Raw genomic sequence first — 24,072 nt, 5'->3', positions numbered from 1 at the left:
CTCTAGCCTCGGAGTCGTCTGACTCCGAGGACGAGGGAAAGTTGAATGGCAAGGAGGCCAAAGAGACCAGCTGTCAGGAGCCTAAGTCGCTCGATAAGGAGTCGCAGGGTTCTTTCCCAGCGTTGCGCCGTGAATTGCGCTCTGCTCAACTTGGTCTGCGGAGGAGTAGAGAGCTCCTGAGCGCTCCCCGGTGCGAGAGGGAGGCGAAGCCTTCCGCCCCACCTTGGGGGCTGTTCCCGGAGGCGATCCCTCGCCGCGAGGCGGCCGCCCGGGAGCTCCCTTCCCCTTCGCCAGAACAGGAAGTGATGCACGGGCCCCCATTTTCCGCCCAATCATGGCCGCCGTCTTATGCTCCGCCGCCGGCGGGTCGGTATTTTTACAGGCGGCTTTGGCAGGGGGGACGTTTGTCTCATGAGGTACATCCACCACCTGGGATAGATAGTGGCCCCTACGGGATATTTCCTGTACAAGTAGCTATGGGCCAGGGACGTAATGCATGGGAGCCTTTTGAGATAAAGCAGATTAGAGAACTTAAAAATGCAGTTACAACCTTTGGGCCGACTGCGCCTTACACCATTGCCATGCTGGAGAACCTGTCTTCTGGGCCCCTCACCCCCGCGGACTGGATTCAGCTGGCAAAGGCGTGTCTGCCCTCGGGTAGTTACCTGGATTGGCGAGCCTGGTACGCAGAGTTCTCTGCAGAGCAGGCTGAGAGAAACGCCAGTCGGGGAAACCGGGGGTGGAACAAGGAAATGCTTATGGGAGAAGGTCGGCACGCTGATGATCAGACTCAGTTCCCCGGCGCTGTCTATGAACAAATCAATGCCATAGGGCTCCGCGCCTGGAAGCAGGTAAGTGGTGCCGGAACAGCCTCCTTGTGTCTTTCAAAAATAATTCAGGGTACCACAGAGCCATTTGTTGACTTTGTGGCCCGAATGCAAGATGCTGCCGATAAGATATTTTCTGATCCGGGAGTGGCTTGACCGCTGGTAAGGCAGCTGATTTTTGAGCAATGTACAAAGGAGTGCAAGGCAGCGATAGCTCCTCATAAGAACAAGGACCTCAACGCCTGGATTAGGATATGTAGAGAGATAGGGGGGCCGCTCTCCAACTCGGGAGTGGCTGCTCTCCTGGCCGCGGCTGTACAGCAGAGGGGACCTCGCGGGTTAGAAGGGGAATGTAAGGCTAAAGGGTGTTTTGCCTGCGGGGAGCCAGGACACATTAAACGTCATTGCCCAAACAATGCAGATGCTAGGCCTCGCCCTAGGAATGAAGAACCATATGTTTGTGGGCGATGCAAGAGGGGATCACACAAAGCTGAGGAGTGTAGGTCGGTCTTTGATGCTCAGGGCAACCGTATTTGTGGACGAGATGCTAGAGGGCCAAAAAACGGCCAGAGGGGGCCCCCTTCACAGGCGGGCCCCCGCCCCAGAGACAGGACAGCTCAGGATGGCAGCCTTCAACAAGGGCCACCCCTGGGTCAGCAGGTGTGGACCTCAGTGTCGCCTCCAGACTTATATTAGTGCCTGATATGGGTGTTCAAGTGGTTGAAACCACCTTTAAGGGACCGTTACCCGAAAATTCCGTGGGTCTGGTGATCGGGAGATCCTCCACGGCCCTTCGGGGTCTCATAGTAGTCCCGGGGTCATAGACTCAGACTACACAGGACACATTAAAATTATGGTTCAATCTCTTGTGGGTACTATGGTAATCAATAAAGGAGACAAGATAGCGCAGCTCTTGCTGCTCCCCAGTCTCCACAAGAGATTCCCCTCAAAGCAGAAAATTAGAGAAAGTCAAGGTTTCGGTTCCTCAGGGGAAGTCTTCGAGGGACTCCATATAATACTTGATAAAAGGCCCATGCTCTCACTTAAGGTCAATGGCAAGAATATAACAGGGCTCCTAGACACAGGAGCTGACCGTTCCATTATCTCTAGAAAGGATTGGCCCTCCAACTGGCCCACCAACACTGCAGATAACACGCTGCAGGGCCTGGGGATGGTGTCAGCTCCTCAGGTTAGTGCTTCAACCCTGTTCTGGTGCGATGAGGAGGGTCATCAGGGCCATTTCCAACCATTTGTGTTGCAGTTGCCAGTGTCTCTATGGGGAAGGGACATCCTCACTCAGATGGATGTCACGCTTACGTCAAACTGCTCCCCCCAGGCTAAGGATATACTCAGGAACCAGGGATATACCCCCGGCAAAGGCTTGGGCAATGCCCTACAGGGTCGGACATCCCCAATACCAGTAGAGAACAAAAAAGGTAGGCAAGGGCTGGGTTTTTCTTAGGGGCCGCTGAAGAAGCTCTCCTACCCACTTCGATCAAAATCACCTGGAGGTCAAATGATCCGGTTTGGGTACCTCAGTGGCCCCTGCCTAAGGAGAAGCTATTAGCCTTGTCAGAAATAGTCAGTACACAACTTAGATTAGGACACATTAAGCCGTCAACCTCCCCATGGAACACCCCCATTTTTATAATTAAGAAAAAGTCTGGCAAATGGAGGCTGCTCCATGATCTAAGGGCGGTCAACGCGCAGATGCAGTCCCTGGGGGCGGTCCAGAGGGGGCTGCCAGCTCTCTCAGCCATCCCTCAGTCCTGGCCAGTTTATGTTATAGATCTTAGAGACTGTTTCTTCTCAATCCCCCTGCATCCAGAGGACACTCATAGGTTCGCCTTTACTTTACCCACCATTAACCAAGAAAGCCCTGATCTCAGATACGAGTGGATAACGCTGCCCCAAGGTATGGCCAACAGTCCCACTATGTGTCAGATTTACCTTGATTCCCTACTGGCCCCCCTACGGAAATCCTTTCCCAAGATAAGATGTGTGCATTACATGGACGACCTTTTGCTCAGCGGCAGGGACCCAGACATGCTAAATAATATGCTCGGCCAGTTGGTCGAGGCCCTGAGACAAGCTAATCTGCATGTTGCCCCCGACAAGATTCAGGGAGGAGAAATGGTGACCTACTTAGGCGCGAAAATCTCCCCTATGCTAGTCTCTCCACAGAAGGTCACCATTAGGACGGATGGCGTTAGGACCCTAAATGACATGCAAAAGCTATTGGGAGACATTAATTGGATTAGGCCATATTTACATATACCAAATTCAGATCTCAAACCCCTGTTCGACCTTCTGAAGGGAGACCCAGATATAGCCTCCCACAGGAGGCTCACTCCTGAGGCAAGAGCTGCCTTACAGAGAGTGGAAAAAGCCTTAGGTGGGGCTACCTTACACAGAATTGAACCAGGGCGACCCTTTGATGTCTGTTTGCTACAGACTAGTCTACAGCCCACAGCGGTGATTTGGCAGAAAGGACCATTACTGTGGATACACCCTAAGGTCTCACCTGCAAAAGTCATAGAGCATTACCCGGAGGCAGTCGCTTCATTGGCCCTTGAAGCGCATGATAGAGCTGTCCAACATTTTGGCTCAGGACCACAAGCCATCCGAGTACCCTATACCGCCAGCCAGATCAAGACCCTGGCTGCCTGCATAGATACGTGGGCCATTCTGAGATGTGTTTTCCATGGGGATATAAACAATCAATACCCTAAAGACCCTATCTTGTCATTTGTCACTCAGCACCCTATAATTTTTCCAAAGGTTACTGCCTCTGAGCCATTAGTCCCAGCAACTACAATATATACAGATGGCTCCAAGACGGGGATAGGCGCCTATGTGATCCTAGGCAAGCCCCCGGTTACCATACAATTTGAACCTGATCAGCCTCAGGTGGTAGAACTGCAGATCGTTAAAATGATTCTTGAACGGTTCTCAGAAGCCATTAATATTGTCTCCGATTCTAGGTATGTGGTCAATGCTATGCAAGTGCTTGAGACTGCCGGTTTAATTAGATCCACTTCCACAGTGGCTGGGCTGTTCCTGTCTATCCAGACATTGCTTCAGAACAGACACCATAAGGTCTTCACCACCCACATAAGAGCACATACATCCCTGCCGGGGCCTATGGCACAGGGGAATGCGGCTGCTGATACTGCCACTCGCCCGTTATGGATTTTTACCTTACTAACACCAATCGAGCGAGCCCGTGCCTTCCATGATAAGTTTCATGTCAATGCCAGGACACTAGCAAACCATTTCCATGTTTCCAGAGCAGATGCACGAGATATCGTGCGACTATGTGACTCCTGTGCCACATACAAACCTGCCATACCGATGGGAGTAAACCCTCGAGGTTTGATCCCTGGTGATGTTTGGCAGATGGACATCACACATATACAGGAGTTTGGGACTCTTAAATATGTTCATGTTTCCACAGACACCTGTTCTCACGTCATATTCGCAACAGCAGAAACAGGTGAAAAAGTGTCTAATGTGATCAATCATTGCCTGGCGGCTTGGGCCGCATGGGGCAAACCAAAAATATTAAAAACTGATAATGGACCAGCCTATATAGGCAAAGCCTTCAATGAGTTCTGCAAAATGATGGAGGTTCAATTAAAACATGGTATCCCATACAATCCCCAAGGTCAAGGAATCATTGAGAGGGCTCATAGAAGCCTCAAACAAATTTTACAAAAACAAAAAGGGGGAGTAGGCCAAGGCCTGGCCCCAAAGGCACGATTATCCATGGCACTATTCACACACAATTTTTTAAATTTAAATAATGATAATTGCTCCCCAGCCGTGGAGCACTGCAACCCTTCCCCCAACCATAAAGGGTGGGTGAAGTGGAAAGATGCCCTGACAGGACAATGGATGGGCCCGGATCCAGTGGTCAGCTGGAACCGAGGCGCGGTTTGTGTTTTCCCACAGGAATCGGGACGAGAACCACTGTGGGTACCGGAGAGACTGACACGGGCGACAAAGCCCTCGACTGAAGATCAGACCTGCCCTACCGGAGATCCATCACAGACCAACCAACAAGATGAATAGAAATAGCGGTAGCCCAAAATGGACAAAAAGATCCTCAGGCATATGCATGGCTCGCTCGCCTAGCCTACGACCGAGTCTAGGGGTGGTGAGCTTCCCACACTCCTCCTCTAAAAAATTATGATATAGCAGGGTAGATGAGTCAATGACGGGTAAGAGCATGCCTCCCCAGCATGACTCAACCTAAGACAGGCCCTACCCCATCCTGCACGTAAGCCGCTGGACTGTTAGATGCTGCCCAGGTCTAAATTTCTCTCCGAGGGGATTTCTTTACGGAGAGGAAATGAGTGCAAGCTTGTGTGCATCCAGGTTCCGTCCAGTTTGTGCCTGGCCCTAGAAAAAGGACGAGGGCCTCAGGGCCTTGGCAGACCATGGGACGGCCGACCAGGGTCTAAGCCAAGGACCTACGGTGGGCCTACGCATAGGGCATAAGCCTCTGCACCCAGTCCAGGAAGGGCTACAATGCGCACATTCATAAAAAATAAAAAAGGGGGAGATGTTGGGAGCCGCAGCCCCGAGCCCGGTCGCCTCACTTGGCGGACGTGAGGCCTGTAGTAAAGAGTAAAGCCTGAGGTAGATTACCCCTCCCATCGAGCACGTTAGTTTCCTGCTTACCGCGTAAGCAACCCGCTCAACAATATAGTCTGCCTGGCAACTGATGATGTTAGCCAATCAGCTTGCCTTGCTTACTTTAACATGATTGGACACTGTGTCCGTATATATACTGGTGCCACCCCTGGGGGGGAAGGAGAAGCCCGGAAGTAGAAGCCCAGAAGGAGCCGCGGGGAGCGGACCAAAGGAGGCTTCGGCTGGGAGCGATCCCAGGGCAGGCTGTACGGAGAGAAAATAAAAGAAAAGGTTGTCCACTGCCAGACTTTGTCGTGTGTCCTTCCTGCCGGCCGGGAGCCACATCGACAATTCTTAGTTTGATGTCAGGTCTAACTAAATAATCCAGGTTGGTCCAAAATTTGAGATCTTCCTACCTCGGTCTCCTGAGCACGTAGTAGTATAGGCATGCACCACTGTACCTGGTTGCATGTCTTTTAATTTACCTGCAGACAAATATATATATATTTTTTCCAATACATATATTCAAACATATATATATATATATATATATATATATGCACACACACGTGTGGAGGAAAATTACTTTCAGAAGATGTGTCAGATCAAAAAATAGTACCCAAAACATATAAAGAAATTGTAAAACTCAATAATACAAACATAATGACTCCAAGGCAGGGTGGCATGGCATTGGGGGAACACATCAAGGCAGGAACCAGAGAAAAAGGGAGAAACAAGCTTCTTCTCCTTCCTTATATCGTGTATAGCCCACCCCCAACCCTCTCCTGAGGCTGTAACACTCACAAAATCTTTGCACCCTCCTCTTGCACAGCATGAGAATATTTACAAAGTAAGGATCCTGGTTCCCTGCTGAGTCTCTCAGTTAAACTTCTAAACTTCTCGACTTAACACAATGTATCAATCATAACAACACATTATTCCCCCTTATAGGATATATACCAACAAGGAGAGCTCCAGGGTAAACAACCAGATTGGAGTGACAAAGGTGAGTCTAGGGAGATCCATCATTTGAAAAGCTGTATCACTGAGTGAGTGTGGGGGTGGATATCGCCAGAGGTTGTGAATCCATGAAATCTTTTTATCTTGTGTCAGATTTCCTGTGAAGTTAGAATTTCCTGTGAATCTAGACTGAAACAGGAGAATCACAACTTGAGCCCAGGCTTGGCAATTTAGCAAAGTAATGAGGCTTTGTACCCAGTGGGGCAGGGGCTGGCAGGAGATGGAGCTCACTCAGAACGCGCTGGGTTCAAACTCAGCACTAAATAAATAAAGAAATCCTAGGAAAAAAGCAGGCTCATCTGTGCTGCTGTTATACAACCCATGAATCTTGAATATCTTGGGATTTGCTCACATCTAGATGGAAGGATCAACTGAAAACATGGTAGTATTCATGGATGCATTGCTACCCACATTTTTTATTTGCATTACTAGGGAACTGAACCTAGAATCATTCCACTGCACTACATCTCCACCTCATTTTTTTGTATTTTATTTGGAAAGAAGTGTTCACTATGGTGCCAAAGCAAGTTTTGAATTTGCCATTCCCCTGGCTGAGCCTGAGAGCACACTGGGATTACAGACCTGCATCAATGTGCCCACAGCAAACCACTTTTATTAGTTCAGGCAGGGGCTGAACGTTAGGTGGCAGAGACAGCCTCTGCCAGAGAGTAACCTGTGACTACTCAGCATCATTCTAAACTCCAAAAACAAAAGAAGCACTTCTACCCTTCTCAAGGTGGATATCCCAAAGGTTCATTTTGGATCCTCAGACACTCAAATCTGCGTGTGTGTCTTGGTGGTGAGTGGCCTACAAAAAAAAAAGATTCTCAGCTTTCACTGACAGCTGCATACAATGGGGTAAAGTGTGGAGGATGTGGGCACCCAGAGAGGAAACTCCTAATAAAAAAAATGGGAGGATGCCACAGGTGCTACTGTGGTGCAGTGAATCGAGGACGGGGCTGGGAGGGGGCAAGACGAAGAATTACTGGTCCTAGAGATGGAAGCTTCTTCTTAGCGAGGCAGTGGAGAAGCACTGGTTCTCTAACCTATGGGTTCTGCACTGTCCTTCATGGCGCCTGGCTTTTCCCTCCTGAGCTTTCCCTTTGTTTTTTATTTTCTAAGGTCACATCTTAGCTGGGCCTTAAAGAATACACATGTCTTAGGACATCAAAAGCATGAATTTGGAGGAGTCAAGAATGTTAGGGAAATGGGAAAACCGCTCTATACTGGAAATGCAATGAAGTCTGGGGTCAGTGTGAGGGAAGGGAGGAGACAGCTCATAGCAGCAGAGCAGTGAGGAAGGGCTCCTGATGGGAGCTGACAGGGCTGCCTAAGGCTCCTGGAGAGTTCTTTGATTTCCCAACTCCTCAGGAAAGTGTATGACAAAATGAAGGTTCATCTGTGAGTAGCTATTTGCAGAAAAAAAGGAAATGGCCCGAGCATTTCTATGTGTGGATTTATACTAAAACAGAGCCATCAGAGAACACTTAGCCAGAGTCTTTTATTTGGAGCAGAAACTCAAAACCACAGGTGTTCATGAGAAGGGAGTTTATAAATACTGTACACAGAACAGGAGCTTACTGGACATGGCCTTGTTCATGCTGCAAGGGTTGGAGACCTGTTTAAGTACAGATAAGAGATTTTGATTGGTACTTAAATAAGACAATTGTTCGTTGATTCCTTAATTCAATAAACACATTGATTCATTAAGTCAACATACATAGCAGTCACTATTTCCCACACAGGGGAAGAATATCTATCAGTGAATGATACTGAATGAAATCTCTGCCTACAAAGAGTTTATATTTCATCATCTGAAAGAAACCATATCAAGCCCTGTACATCATTATCCTTTTCATATAAATAAGATTGATGGTTTGGATGAGCTTACTAAAATCCTTAAAAATTATAAAAGAATAATTTAAAAAGGATAAAAGAAACCTGAACATTCCATTTAAGAAATTGAACCTACTATTAAAAGTCTTCTCACAAAAAGAAATCAGGATACCATTGGCTTCACCAGTAAATTTTCCTAATCATTTAAGAAAGATACAATATCGGAAGATAGATTCAAGGAGTTCCCATTCCTTTGAAAAGACTTATAAATTTAGTAGTACATCAAGACACTACAGGAAAATAAAACAACAGAATCATATTTGAATAACCACAGTCACAGTCATTCTAAGCAAATCAAGCGAGGTAAATTGTATCCATTAAGTCACAAGACTCAAGGCGAGTTAAAGCTGAAGGAAGCTTCAGGGTAGGACTAGGACTGAAGCTGAGCTCCTCCCCCCATTGTTGTTAACTCCCCTTCTGCACTAGGTGCAGCAGAACTGGAGGCTGTGTCACTGGGCTGGGCTGGGTCCTCACTCAGAGCCCTCTCCAGACTGGCAGGCAGAGAGTGGATCAGTCTCTGTCGGAAGTCCTGACCCACAAACACATACAGCACTGGGTTGAGGCAGCTGTTGAAGAAGGCTAGGGACTTTACTGGGTTGAGAAGAATGTTAAGAATCTTGTATTTACCCTCTAACCACAACTCTCTGAACCATATTGTTCTTAAAAGTGCAACCAGCTGGAAGGGGAACCAACAGATGAAGAAGGAAGCCACCACAGCAGTGAGGACACGAAAGGGGCGGCTGGAATTCATCATGCCTTTTCTGTGAATTTTGGCTGCAATGAGCCCATAGCAGATGGCGACCATGGACATGGGCATGCTGAACCCAATAAGGAACCGGATGATCCCTCTAGCTGTTAACATGGTGAAGGCCACCTTCCACCTCTTCTCAACAGTGTCTCCCCAGGATGCAAAGGAGAAGGTGCAGTATACATTTCCATTTGGACCACTAGCTGTGGTCAGGAAGATGAAAACTGGCAAGGTAAGGACTAGGGCAAGAACCCAGGGCCCAAGGATCACCTTCTTCGCCAGACTCACAGTGCGGTGGTTCTGGGCCCACACTGGATGCAAGACACAAATACAGCGGTCCAGAGCAATGAGGGCGATCAGGAAGACACTTCCAAACAGGTTTATGTCCACAACGATGTGAATCAGCTTGCAGAGGAACCAGCCAAATGGCCATTTTTCTCCCATGGCCAGGGAGACAATTTGGAAAGGGAGGGTGGCAGTGAAGGAGAAGTCAGCTAAGGCCAGGTTCAGGTAACAGATGGTGGTGACTGTGTGTGCCATCCGGAATCCAGCCACCCAGATCACCAGCCCATTGCCCAGCACACCAAGGACAAAGGTGATGGCGAGTACCACCAGTGGGAGTATCCGCAGCACAGCATAGCCAGCTGATTCATAAGACATCTCTTCAGTTCTGTTTAGAGGGATTGAGAAGTTGCCTTCCATCCTGCCAATACCTGAAACATTTCAGTGAAGGTCATTTGTCAGGTTTGGATTTATCTTACAGCATCCTTATTCAAACCCTGTATCACCTGCCAATAGAGCTCCCACTCCAAGCAAGGCTCTCCTTCATCAAATGTGGTGTCCAGTAGTACCATAAAATTGAATGTCTCTTAAATGTTCTCACGGGGAAGATTCACATAGTTAGCACTATACTCACTATAAGAAGAGCACTGTATTCACATAGTAAGCACTAAAGCTCAGACTCACCAGGTTCACATCTGGTGATTCCACCCACGATTCCATGCAAAATTTCCAGCATACTCTGCATGTAGTTTGAGCCCCAGGTTCATGTAATCTCCTGGCCTCCCGTCTCTGCCCACTGTGACAGTCTCAGAACCATTATCTGGACAGTATTTTAGTTAGTTTTATGATTTGCCTGGAGTTATAATTGAAGAGCCCCTAAAATGATTTTTTGGGTTGCAGCATGCTGCAACCTCTGGATTCAGTGCAAGAGGAACTCAGCAAATCTCTACTTGCAACATCATGCATTTCATTACCCAGTCAATATCCTGTGGAGATGCATGATTTGCCAATATCTATTTAGAGATCAGCACTGCGGTGATTGCTGTCCTGGGTGTCTAGTTTGAGCTACATAATTGCTCCATATGGCTGACCATTTCTGATTTCCAGAAGGATAAATTGATTTTCAGAAAAACTGTGTAGCCTTCTGAAGGTCACTTAAATACTACACACTAGTGGAGGCACTGAAGTCCAGCTTGACCAGTAAGTAGCAATTCCTGTGGACTGGTTCACAAGTAAGCCCCATAATAATAATACTATGGTGAAGCCATTGCCATCTCTGTTTTACCAGTCAGAAACTATAGCCCAACAATATCACTGGCTTCTTCAACTGTACGTGCAGTCAGTCAAGGGAGACAGCAAGATTTCAAAAGGAACTTAATCAGTTTCAGAGCTATTTGTTGGTCGCTCTAAAGTGTTGACTTTGAAAAGGATTCCCCAACACTGCCTAAGTATTCTTGTATATCAACTTTCCTTTTCTTTCTCTTATTACCTCCTTTGACTTTTCCTGTCATTTGCACTGCAATCTTCCCGGGGCATTGTGTAATATAGTGCAGGGTTTCTTAAATGTGGCGTGGCTGATTTGGAGTCTAGGAATTTCTTTGCTGTGGGGAAGGTCCTGCACATCACAGTAGGGATAGTAGCATCTATGGTCTCCATCTACTGGATTTCAGTAGCAATTTCCATCCAGTAATGACAACCAAAACTGTCCCTTGTGAGACATCACCCCTATTACAAGGCACTGTTGTTTATAAATTTCTTGCATTTGGAGTTGGATAAATCTGTATTCTACTCTCATTTCTGTCTCCTCCCCAATGTGAGATCCTGACAAACTTACCTCTGAGCTTTGGTTTCCAACTCTGCAGATGGGGGTGCTTTAGTAGTAAAGGCTGACACGTTGGAAGCGACTTTATAAGAACAGACATGGAAATCTCAGCTAGACAATGTGAGTCTTTAACAAGAAGGAAACCATTGGCCTCCCCAGGATCTGTGTCCAGGAGTTCTTTATGGGCTATGCAGTGCAGAAGTTCAAGGCCAGTTAAGAACAGTGCCCTTAACAGTGGTAACTGCTACTTGTGAACACTGACTGTGCTCCAGTTGCTCCCTTTTTCCCTTCACAGCTCACCGATGTCAGTGATGCTTGCAGATTGCATGCGACACATGCGCAGTACTCAATACACCAGGAATTCTGTTAATACTGAATAACTTATAACTAATATAGCCAATATACACATAAAGCGAAGGCTTATGCTCGATGTATTAGTTATTTAAATCATCCTGTTAGAAAACATCACAGTCTAAATTTGACCTTTGTCAGGCTTATTTCTCCAGGCTTGTGCTCTTCAGCCTCTCTAACCCCATGTTAACCCCATATCCACCCCATATTCCTCAACAGACTCAAAATCTCTCTTCCTACTCTACAAACACCCCACAAGTCCTTTAGAAGACAAATGTATTCACTAATCTCTAACTCACTGGTTTTAAAATATCAATACAACAAGGAAGGACCCTGACAGGCATAAACCAATGTGACAAAAGTATGGGTCTACTCTAGTTTCAGGGTACAGAAGAGAGATATGAGCCACACAAGTAACCTGTGCTGACCACAGTGGCCTCTACGTGTTGAGACCCCAATATGTTGCAGTCACCTGCAGTTACAGCATCCTCTGATGCCATAGGAAACCTCAGCTCAGAGAGAGGAAGTAGCTGCTGACTGTGACAATGACCAAAGTGGTTATAAATTTTAGTTTTATGACCATGGATCCCAAAGGGAATCTCAGCACTCCATGGAAGCTCATTCTATTTTTTTAACATATTCATGCTCTTATTTTTAAAATGAACTTGTGTTTCTACTTTTTGCCCACACCCTCAAAAGTCCTCCATTACTCTGACTCAGCCTAAGTGCTTGTCTGATTTTTCACAGAAAAAAATGACAAAATTAGATGGGAATTCCTCAGCTTCATCTCTGTCTCCACTCACACCAGTTGCTGTTACTAAGGCTTCTTGACCTTCAGAAGGACTCCCTTTCCTCATCTGCTCTGGATCCTTTGAAACAATTCGCCTCCTGCCCTGCTTCCTCCATTGTCTGCCAAAAACTCTCCAGATTTAATTTCCACTGGAAGTCCTAACACATGAAATTACAGTGTCACTCCCTTCAAAAAGAAATGATACTTTTCCCACAGTCCTTTCCACCTCCAGCCCTGTTACTATGAGAAGACATCTTTCTATGAAAACAATTGACAGACTCAAGAAGAAGAATTCTTCAACTGTGCTCTCCACTCACACTTTCTCCTGGTTTTACTCCAGGTGATCTGCATCCTCCACACTTCACTGAACATGATGACTTGGAAGATGTTTAAGGACTCCACATCTCCAAACCCAGCAGTCCCTTCTCCATTCTTATCCTGATTCCCAGGGGCATAGGGTCCATCAGAGCTACTCCTTCCTGACACTTATATCTATTTTGTTTTGAGACGTCAAAATAAATACACTAAAGTCTTTAATGTCTTTTGGCAGGGGTTCTGGGAATCAGACTCAGGACCTCATGCTTGCCAGGCAGGTACTGTGCCACTGAGCCATATTCCCAGCCAGGCTTTATTGTACATAGCTCAATTGCCCAGCCTCTTCTCTGTCCAGTTTATCTCTTTTTCTTGAGTCTGAATGTTGGGACTGAACCTGAGCCCACAATCCAGCCTCTCTCCATGCATGGTCTTTATATAGATGATGACATAATCCAATTTTATGTGTTTAAATATCATACTGAGGATTCTACTCCAAATCATCAACTTTGACCGTTCCTCTGAGATCCAGCCTCATCTCAGACATCCTGATGTCACCCCTAGGAATCCAGGACACACCATGCATCTAACATTGTCCAGACCAAACTTTTATATATCCCACTCACCCATACAAGCCACTCTCATTCTGAACTTCAATACTGAGATTTCAAAGATCCAAATCCAGAAATTTTCTTTGATGTCTTTTCTTGTATCTTGCAATTCAATCTTATACCTGTAAATCCTGAACCTATTGCTGCCACCTCTGCTGAAACCTACTTTCTATAAAGAAACTAAATAATCTTTTGAAAGGACAAATAAAATCATGTCATTAAAGCCAGGCATAGTGCCACATATCTGTAATCTCAGGTGCTTGGGAGGTTGAGAGAACAAGCAAGCTTCAGGCAAATTAGCAAAAGTCTATGTAGAAATAAAGCTTAAAAAACAAGTGTAGGCTATAGTAGTGTTGTATGACTCTGGCTTCAGGAAAGAGAGACAGAAAAGCAGGAGAAGGCAAGGGAGAGGGAGAGGGAGACAAAGACAGAGAGACAGAGAGAGTCAGAGAAACAGAGACATCATAACAGTATCCTGCTCAGTGCTGCCCAGCACCTCTCTCCTGACACAGTTAACCAGCACCCCCACATCTGCCCTCTCTGCTCCCCACACTTCATCCCTCCATGCAGATCCTTGGGCATAAAACTCACTGTCAACTCTGGGACTCTGTACTCCCCTTTCCTTCAGCTCAGTGTTCTACCCTTTTGGACTTCTCTCACCTGGTTTTTTCTGAATATTCATGCCTGTGGCTTAACTCTTATGTCCCTGGACAACTGGTCTAACCCAGGATATGAAGGTACTTGCCCACATCCAGCCTGTCTCATTGAGTATCTTTTTTGTTTCACGTAATTTACTCATTTTTTGGCCTCTGATACTTTCTACACTGGTTTTTAAAATCTACAAGACTCTGAATTTCTTTCAGTGCTTTGTCCTGAGGGTCACATTGTCCAACAGAAATGGAAAGTGAGCCACCAGATATAAGGCATATAGGTGACCTACAGTTCCTTAGCAGCCATGATGAACAAGAAGTTAAAACTTCTGACAAAAGGACTCTTAATGACTTATTTTACCTAACCCAACATATCATATCACTGAAATATGTTACCAAAATAAAATTGTAATTTCAGTGACTTAGGAGGGTGAGGTGGGAAGATGGAGAATTCAAAACCAGCCTTGCCACTGAGTTACACTCCAACACTAAATAAAAACCAACCAAAATAAAAATTATCTATGTGATCGTTTACACCCTGTTTTTTGTACTTAGTCTTAGAATATACTCAGTGCATTTTGCATTCAGTAGGTTCTGGTTCAACACTTAGTAGACATTTCAGACTGGTGAATTGAACATGGGATAGCTCTGTTTAAGAGGTGAGCAACTGTCTGTTGTATAATAGGCGCTGAAGTAAGAATTTTTCAATGGTGAGACTGTAACTTACCTCCAATGAAGGCAGTCCCTTCCCTGTGGCAGGCTCCTGGCTTCCTGTGCAGTGACTCAGGTTCTCCTCTGCCTGTTGACAAAGACTCTATTGAAGGGGGGGGGGGGGACAATGAAGCCAGAGCCAATGAGGTAACAGAAACGGGAAGTTCCTTAGCATTTCATGCTGCTCACAGATATACTACATGGGGGGATGTTCTCTGGGTTCCAAACTTCCCTGAGGTTCAGAGGGTCCATCCTGCCAATATTGGGGTCTGGGAAAGATGTGACCAACTCTGTTTACTTCGGGTAGCCTGAAAAATGAAAAAGATAATTACTGAGAGAAAATAATTAGGGGCAAGCAATAAAAGACAGATACTGGTCCATCAAAAACTCACTGCTCTACTTAAACAATGCTTCTGACACTGGGTGTGGGGAGTTTTTCCCACACTAAGCTATTTTCCAGTCCACTACAAGCACTAACCGGGTGTTTCTGTCCTACCCCAACAAGACGACACAGACTTTTTCTCTCAGCAGGAGAAAAGGCAAAGCATTTTGTGGCAACTTCTTTCAAAATTTCCATCACAGTATTTGGGTAGGTCTGGGAGTCATGGTGGAGGTGGACAAACCAATAGGTGACTTTGCTAGCGTTGCCATAAAATGAGCCATAGATGGAGTGGTTTAAAAATAGAAAATGATCTTGTCACAGCTCTGGAGGATGCATCTCTGAGATCAAGGATGAGCAGATTGGTTCTCTCCCAAGGATCCTCTCCTTGGACTTGGACACATGGTTTTTGTCCTGTGCAGACTATGTAATGACCTTGTGCTCCATTATGTGCTCCAAGGACACTAGGTTAGGGCCACCCAGAAACCCTCACTTCAACTTAGTTTCTCTCTTTAAAGGAACTATCTCAATGTGTCACATTCTAAGGGACTGGATGCTGGGTAGCACAACTTCTGCCATAATATACAGTTATGGGGCATAGTGGTGAAGTAAGATGCTGTGGATGGACCAGAATGGTGCATCTAGTCTCAACTGGGCACGGGAATTTGCGGACTGTTGGCTGAAGCATGGTTGAAACACTAAGCATGGAAAAAGTCATGTAGAAAGAATACAAAATAAGAGATAAAGGATTTTTTCTAATTACTAGGATGGTGACAGTATTTATGCACAAGTAGTCCTGTAACTGCTTAGCAGCAAATATGCTCATACACATTCATAAGAGAGAGAGACAGAAAGGGAGAGAGTGAGAGCAAGAGTGAGAAAGAGATAGGGAGGGGGAATGAGCCATGTCTGAAAATATTATTACTCCCATTTCATTGGTGGAGGGACCACAATATAGCAGTTAAAGTCAAGGACAAAACCCATCTGATCATCCGTCTTTCTATAGGGTATGCAAGAGAGACAATGAACGATTTACATTTTTACTGGCTCAGGAAAATTTTTTGAAAGAACATATCTTATGATGTATCAACATGACATGAAATCCAACAGCAACAACCTTAAGTCAAGTGCTGTTGTTTCTGGCTACAAAGATCCTGGGCTTCTTGTTGTGATTCTGCCCAGTAGAGCCAAGCACAAGCAAGGCCCTACAGACCCTACCCTGCTGAGTGGGAGGTGTTCACCACCCCACCCTTTACAAACAATGCTGACCTACTCATATGGCTTCTCCAGTAACTGGACACAAGAGACCTGGATTCCAGCCCAGACTTCACCATCTTAGGCACAATCGAGAGGCTTCCCCGTCCTCGGAGGCCATCGTACATGGCCCAGCTGCCAACAGTGTAGGGATTGTGGAGGACTGGCAGGGATTCTCCCTCACTGAGCTCAGACCTTAACCTCTTCTGTTACATGTCCCCAGATTAGGCAATCAGGCCATGCAAAACAGGTAGTCTACTTTGAGACTTCCTTATTTTCTGAATGCCTTGCACCACGTACTCTGGCCTCGTACATTTTTGACCACCATCGTATAAGAATCACAGTCCATTTGGGAGCAAGAAAAAGGCCTATATATAAGCTTTAGTAAAGGAAAAACGTTATGGGGAACAGGCAGGACCATCTCACAAGCCCAGCCGCAAGAAGACACACTTCAAAATTTTTTCAGTAGCACTCAGTGAAATCACTGGTCTTCTGTTTTCTCCTGGCCTGTCAGCCCTTCTCCTCCATGCCTAGCATCATCCTCTGCCATTCTCTTCATTTATTTCTCAGGACTTGCCCTTCCTCCTGACTCATATTCATCCTCATTACCCTACTTCCCTCAGGAAGCTTCTAGAATGCATCTCTTATGGATGACCTTTAAGAAAGTTTTATAAAAGAAATCTGGACACATCCTATTTCTGATTAACAGTCATCAGTCTTTCCCTATTTCACTTTCTTGTCTTGTCTGGGGATGATGTCATGTGTGTCACAATCTGTACAGCTGTCTTAGAAATTCATGAGGTTTCCAGAAAAAACGAGGGTGATAAAATATAAGCACATTTCTCCATTTTATTATTCAGATAGAACTTAGTACCCCAACCCCAAAATTCTCATAGGCTAAACTACAAATATCCTTGCTTTCAAGCATTTTTAATTATAATTATTCACTGCTGATTATTAAAATATCCTCACTTGATGAAGGTATTAAGCATGACTTTACATTGATTATTTTTACCTCTGTCTCTCACACTGTCTTCTCCATAATACACATGAACTTCTGATGAGGCAGAAAACATTATAAAAATGAAACCATTCCAGGACTGGAATCCTATAAAATGGCTTGCACAAATGGTGATGTGGAATTAATTTTTATAGTGCTGGCTGTTTGGAGATACTTGGTCCTATCCAGCTGTCTCAGCTTCTCCGTTTGCTTTTCCTGTGTCTGTGTCTTTTTGGTTCCCGTTTCTCTTCTTTTCATCTCTGCCTCTACTTGTTTACTGTTGATTCTTCCCACCTCAATACGTCCCTTCACTTTACCGTGATTATTTGGAAAAGGGTGGCTTGGCCACCCAGTTGCTTGACATTTGGTCTGAGAGGATTCATGTTCTGTGTCCCACAAAGGATTGAAGGTGAGGGACTCACAGAGGGTCTGGAATCCGAAGGAGCCTAGTCCATTAAAACGGGTGCCATATTGGTATATCCTTGTGGTCATATGAGTCACATGGAGACTAGGCTTCCTGTTGCCCACTTAGCTTCCTGTTGGTTCCAGTTCTTGTTTTCTTGCATAACCCTATCCCTATATCTTCAGCTGAGAGTATTCCAGCAGGGTCATTCACAGCAAGGAGCTGGGGATTGGAACTATCCAAGCAAGGACTGCACTGGCAGAAGCTCCAGATGAGAGACAGGTGCCTAAGGCTGCAGAGCTGCAGGAGGGCGCTCAATGCATTGTTGGGCACAAAAAATCCTGTGGAGTGAGTTTTACAGAAATGCAAGAGGAAAAACTGAATGTAGGAAACTCATTCAAATCTTGTAGAATATTATGGTCACATGGAAAACTGAGCGATTGGTCAGACACTGAATAAAAGAGTTTGACTGTGGAGTAGTATTTTTAACATTAAGAAATTTGAGAACATTGGTCTCCAAACTCCAGAAGTTTGTGGTCTGTTATGAACCAGGACACACAGCAGGAGATCAGTGTCCGACGACCTGGTGAAGCCCCATTTGTTTTTGCAGTTTTTCTCCATTGCTCCATTGCCACCAAAGCTTTGCCTCCTCTCAGATCAGCAAGTCCTGAGATTCTAATAGAGCTCGCAGTCTGTTGTGAGCTGTGTATGAGATATCCAGGCTGCTTCAAAGAACCTAATCCTGAAACCATTTCCCATACGTCATCTCTGGAAAAACTGTCTTCAGCATAACCAATCCTTGTTGCCAAAATTGTTGGAAACCCCCATTCTAGGGGACATTGAGTGCTGAGGGGAAATGTAGATCCAGCAAAAATATGATGATGCTCAGAAAGAGACGAGAAAAGGAAGAAAGAACTTGAGGACTGAGCGAGGGGTGAGGCTTGGAGGCTGAGGGCAGGGTAGATCTTAGGCTGAGATTCTTCTTTTCTGGTCACACAAATGAGGCCTAACAACAGGGCATTACATTCGACAGGACAGTGGGTCCCCTGAAACAGGAGGCAGGGGCATCATCTATGAGAAGAAGTGGGAGAGGAGGACCCAAACTTTGGGGAAGAGGCAGAAGGGCCAAATTACTATTGCAAGTCACTGGAAAATGAGTGACATAGGAAGATGCAGCCTTCTGGACCGGGGATGAGTCTCCACATGAAGACTAATCTGGTGGTTACATGGGATCCATCAACACAATTTATCTTTGCCCCTCAAGAATGACAAGGTTAGTCAGGTCCTTTCTGCCCTCCAAGCATGAATTTCTTCTTCTGAAATGTAGGGTTGATGATGCTTAGTCAGTATGAAAGTTAGGGAGCTCATGGGGCTGGGGATTTAGCTCAGTGGCATATGCACCTGCCTTGGAAGCAGACAGTCGTGAGTTCGATCCCCGGTACTGATAAAAAGGAAAAAAGACAAAAAAAAAGTTAGGGAGCTCAGAGGCAGGTGAAAATGGGGGGACAGTGGTTGGCAGGCAGAAGACACTCAATACATCGCAGCCATCCTGGCTTGAATTCACTGTGAATTATAGTTTTCTCCCGTGACTCCTGGTAGCGATATTTTGCATCTTTGTTTCTCTGGCATGTTCTCTCCTGTTATTGCAAAATCTATGTTTGTTACATCCGTCCTTCAGAGATTATGGGATTTTTTTTTTTACTGTTTGGCATTGGGATAGAAATGGTAAAGTGGGAAGACAGCACCAAGTGTGTAAATCTATTTATTTTATTTTAAATTTATTTTTATTTTAAAGATAGTAAAATCCAACAAAACAAAATAGAACAAAGCAGCAAAATTGGTACAGCACTTCAAAGCAGGATACAAGGAAAACAACAATCGTTACCACAATATATCTTGTTATCTTCACATTAGTTGTCCATTCCATCATATAAAGCAAAATCAAACCAAAAAAAACAGAATATTGGATAAAGCAAAACAATCAGAACAAAACAAAACAGTGAGAACAATATTGGATTTCAAATATAAGATAGAAGGAAATCCCCCATATTTGCTATATTGCACACTGTTATCCTCCCAAGAGATGCTCAAACCACTCAGGCCTGCAAAATCAACCAAAGAAGACAAATATTTAGTTGATTTATGTACATTAATTGCTATCAACTCAGCCTGTTCTCTGGATTCGCTGGTTGCTTATGGAACAGAGGTGTGTGTGTGTGTGTGTGTGTGTGTGTGTGTGTGTGTGTGCGTGCGTATATGTTTGATTGTCATCCCACACACAGGTAGGCTCATGGGGGCACTATCTGACTTTTCTCTTCCTGGAACCCAAGCAGCTTGTACAGCTTACCAAAAAGGCTGGTTAGTTGTCTGTGATATATTTACTAATAAAAATTGAATGACAAGTTTTGTAATTTCTAAAGATCAAGAAACACTCTCCTTGACCAGGTTTCAGATAGCGTTCTATGAGCAATTTTATGAGTATATATCTGTGAGAGTCAAGTCTTATCCTAATACCCCCAAATAGTTGTCCTTTCCATGTTAAGTAGTGTTGAGTGATTTTTCCTTTAATAAAATTATAAATTATAAATGGTGGGCTCCTGAAAACCTGAGTTTGCCCTACTTGGGTGTTCAGGTAAAAAAGAAATAATGGAATGCATTTTACAGGTAAGATTGTCTTAGGTAAAACAAGAACTAGAAAGAGGAATGCAGGTGTGGCATAAACAGCACAGCCTCTGGGGCATCTAGAAGATCTCGGTTGTCTGCTGAGAGTCTCCCAAGACTTCAGCCTTGTGTTAACTTTGTGTTCAGTCAACTTCTGATGCACAAGTGACAAAATTCTTGAGTTAAATTTTTTGGATGAAATACATAGTGTGGTTTTTGTTTTGTCTTTAATATAAAAATTTTTTTAAAAAGAAATCAAAATCTCTTCTTCACAGGTACTTAGAAATTCCATCTGGGACAGCTCACAGAGAAACAGTCACCTTCTCCTGGGGTTGTCCCCAAGGAGATCAGAGAGCTGATGAGAGGACTTCCATTCCCTTACTTTGTGTTTGAGTAGCCACCAGATGGCGCTCCACTTGCAAAGTATTCATTCTCTGTCGTTGGAGACAGAATGACTCCAGGACTATCAGGTTAAAACTGTTTAACTGTACATAACATTTTATGGTAATCATGACTCCCCATTATGTTGCTTTGAAGCCTTCTAATGTTTTCATTCACTAGTTGGAATGGTTTTATTCTGTCTTGTTTGATTTTATCATGTGTGATGGTATGAACTACTTTGAAGAAAACAAGACATTATGACAATCATCTTGCTTTGAAGTCCTACCATGCTTTTGTTCTTCTGTTTCCATTGGTTCTACCATGTTGTGTCTTGTTGGATTTTATTATGTGTGATAGTATAAACAAATTTTTATGGAAAATGAAATAATATAGTAGTCATTGTTCAATCTCTGTTATTTGATTCTGAATGCCCTGTAATACTCTCATTCTCTTGAATGGTTTTATACTATTTTGGTATGTTTGATGCTACTATATGTGAAGTTATGCTGAACTATTTCAAAGAAAGAGACATTGTGGTAGCTACTGTTAATATCTGGTTGTCTTGTGGTGAAGTGCTGTGTTGCTTACATAGCTCTATTCTGATCTGCTTTGTTCTGTCCACTTTTGTTTTATTCTATTTAAAATAAATTTTTTTAAAAAAATTGTAAATTGTTTAACTAATGCTGCCCTTGACCACTAGGTTCCCCTTGTAGATCCACATTTAGGGGATTTCAGCCTCTTCATGAATGGGGTACCTATTTCAAGTCACTAAAATTCACAAGCTAAAGGAAGAGGGACTCTGGTTTGGTTTTTAAACTGTTAAAAATGTAGAAAATAAGAAACCTTTGTTGCCCAGTGTTGATTTTGCTATTCTAGAACTCTTCTGGTTCCAGATGAATTTTAGGAATGATTTCTCTAGATCCGTGAGGTATGCTAATGGTATTTTGGTTAGAATTGCATTAAATCTGTGAAACAGTTTCAGGAGGATGGCTGTTTTCATGTTTATTCTTCTTATTCATGAACAAGGTAAGTCTTTCCTTTTTCTGATATCCTTTTTGATTTCTTTTTTCAGAGTACTCTGTCAATTTATATCTTTTAATTTCTTTGTTAGGTTAGATTCTTAAGTACTTCATTTTTTGAGTGCTATTATCAAGTGTGTGGTTTCTCTTATTTTTCTCTCAATGAATTTGATATTCATGTAAGGAATGATATTAATTTTTGAATGTTGACTTTGTATCCAGCTACATGACTGAATTTGGTTATGACCTCTAGTAGTCTTAGTGGAGTTTTTGGGTTTTCTCTATAGAATATCATGTCATCAGCAAATAAGGATAATTTAACTTCTTTCTTGTCATTATTTCTTCTATTTCTATTTGTCTAATTGCTCTGGCTAAAATTTCCAGAACTGTACTGAATAGGAGTGGTGATTATAGACATCTCTGTCCTCTTTCTGATTTTAGGTTGAAAGGTTTCATTTTTTGTTCATTAAGATATTGGCTGTTGACTTCCTGAGAACATGGCGGACAGACAGCAGCAGCTACTGAAGGCTCTCTAAAGGCTCGGCTCAGAGGCCAGGAATGATGCGGACTAAGGAGATACGAACCAGTAGAGATATGCTCTGCTGACTCAGGAACGAACTGGGCTGAGAGAATCTAACTTAGAATACAGTCCTGGCGCTAAAATAGGAACAGAAAAATCTCGGTGTGGAGGCTCGACCCCGTGCCATTGGAAACCGCGGTTTGGATTTCCCGCCGCCCAGCGGCTGGCTGCCTCCACAGCGGCTCGGCAAGGAGAGACGCGCCGAGTTCTGGGAGCAGGAGTCTGCGAATGGAGTCGGAAACAGGATGGACAAGGAGGAAAACTGACTGGTGGCGAGGTGAGCAAGAAACTGATCCCCTACCACAGTTTGACTCCAGCGGAGGTTTTTCTGGGCTCGGGCAGTCCTGTAAGAGCAGGGTGCGGTGACAACTCCAGCCGCACATTCCCCTCTCGGACGGGATTGGTGAAAGGTGCCTGGCCTGAGTGACGCTGCTGGCCGACTCCCTAGGCTGGCCTAACCCAGATCCCAGAGCCTGACGGTGGCCCGGAGGAGCGACCAACTCCCGCGTAGGCTGCCTCCTCCGCAACTCCCTGGGGCGCAGCGGTGGGCGGGAACAACTAGCCAGCGCAATTTGATCAGGATGTGGCTGACAGGCAGGGAAGCCGGGCCTCCTATGTAAGATTGCATTTTATAAGGAACAGAAAATATGGGGAAGGGAAGCAACAAAAAAGGCTCCTCGGCCCCCAATTCTGAGACACAGGCAATAGTGGACACCACACCAATATACATTAAGCGCCATCTAGAGAGCCTCATAGACCAATTCAGGAATGAAGTTATCAATGACCTGAAGCTAGAAGTATGCAGAATAGTTAGAGAAATGCTAAGCACCACCCAGGAAAAAGCAGATGGTGGAATGGAAGAACAGAAAAAGAGGGGAGAATTGCTTGATGGAGAAAACAGAGAAAGCATTGAGTATGTGAAGCAGGTTCAAAGAGACTATCAAGAAATTAAGAAGTCTATCCAAGACTGGCATAACAGCTTGAAAGAAACTAAGGACAGACTATCTGAATTGGAGGGCAGACTTGAAACATGGGAGAATGAAATGAAAAACTTCTTAAAAGTAACAAAGAAACACACAGCAATAATACAAAGACAAGAAGATGATAAGAGGAGCCATAACTTAAGGATTAAGAACATAAAAGAAGAAGTAGGGACACAAACAAGTGAACTACAAAAGCTACTCACAGAAATAATCCAGGAGAATTTTCCTAATTTAGCAAAAGGTAAAGATACTCAGATGTATGAGGCATACAGGACCCCATCTACCTACAACCCTAACAGAGAAACACCCAGGCATATAATAATAAAAATTCCAGAAATTCAATACAAGAACAGAATATTAAAAGCTGTAAGAGACAAGAAACAGATCACTTACAAGGGAATACCCATCAGAATTACAGCAGATTTCTCGTCACAAACCATCAAATCACGAAGAGCATGGGGAGAAATAATTCAAGCTTTGAAAGATAATAATCTCCAGCCAAGATTGAGATATCCTGCACAACTGTCCCTGGAAATTGATGGAAAAACGAGGTGCTTCCAGGATAAAGAGGAACTGGGGGAATTTGCAACCACCAATTCAACCCTACAGAAAGTATTGCAGGATATTCTAAAAAAAGAAAAATACAAAGAACCCAGAAATAGTGGCGGGGAGGCCACAACGAATGGAGCAGAGAACAAAATGAAGAAGACAAACTGACAGCTACTGACAGAAAAAGAGCTCAACAGAAATGAGA

General features: G+C 44.5%; 1 protein-coding gene across 1 annotated transcript in view; it reads right to left on the bottom strand.

The window, feature by feature from the left end:
- Positions 1–7,850: 7,850 nt before the first annotated feature.
- LOC100735723 (N-formyl peptide receptor 2-like) overlaps positions 7,851–24,072 on the bottom strand; it is a 28,966-nt gene continuing 12,744 nt past the window's right edge. The window contains exons 2-3 of the mRNA XM_023563159.2: positions 14,675–14,966; positions 7,851–9,842 (exon numbers count right to left, since the gene is read on the bottom strand). Coding sequence (XP_023418927.2) covers positions 8,752–9,831 — 1,080 coding nt within the window. The 5' untranslated portion in view covers positions 9,832–9,842; positions 14,675–14,966 and the 3' untranslated portion in view covers positions 7,851–8,751. The remainder of the gene's footprint in view (positions 9,843–14,674; positions 14,967–24,072) is intronic.

The sequence above is a fragment of the Cavia porcellus genome, unplaced genomic scaffold (genome assembly GCF_034190915.1).
Source record: "Cavia porcellus strain 051 isolate PalLab524CR breed Dunkin Hartley unplaced genomic scaffold, mCavPor4.1 scaffold_7, whole genome shotgun sequence".
Lineage (NCBI taxonomy): Eukaryota > Metazoa > Chordata > Mammalia > Rodentia > Caviidae > Cavia > Cavia porcellus.
Note: the sequence above shows the minus strand (reverse complement) of the source record. Positions and strands in the feature narration are given on the sequence as shown.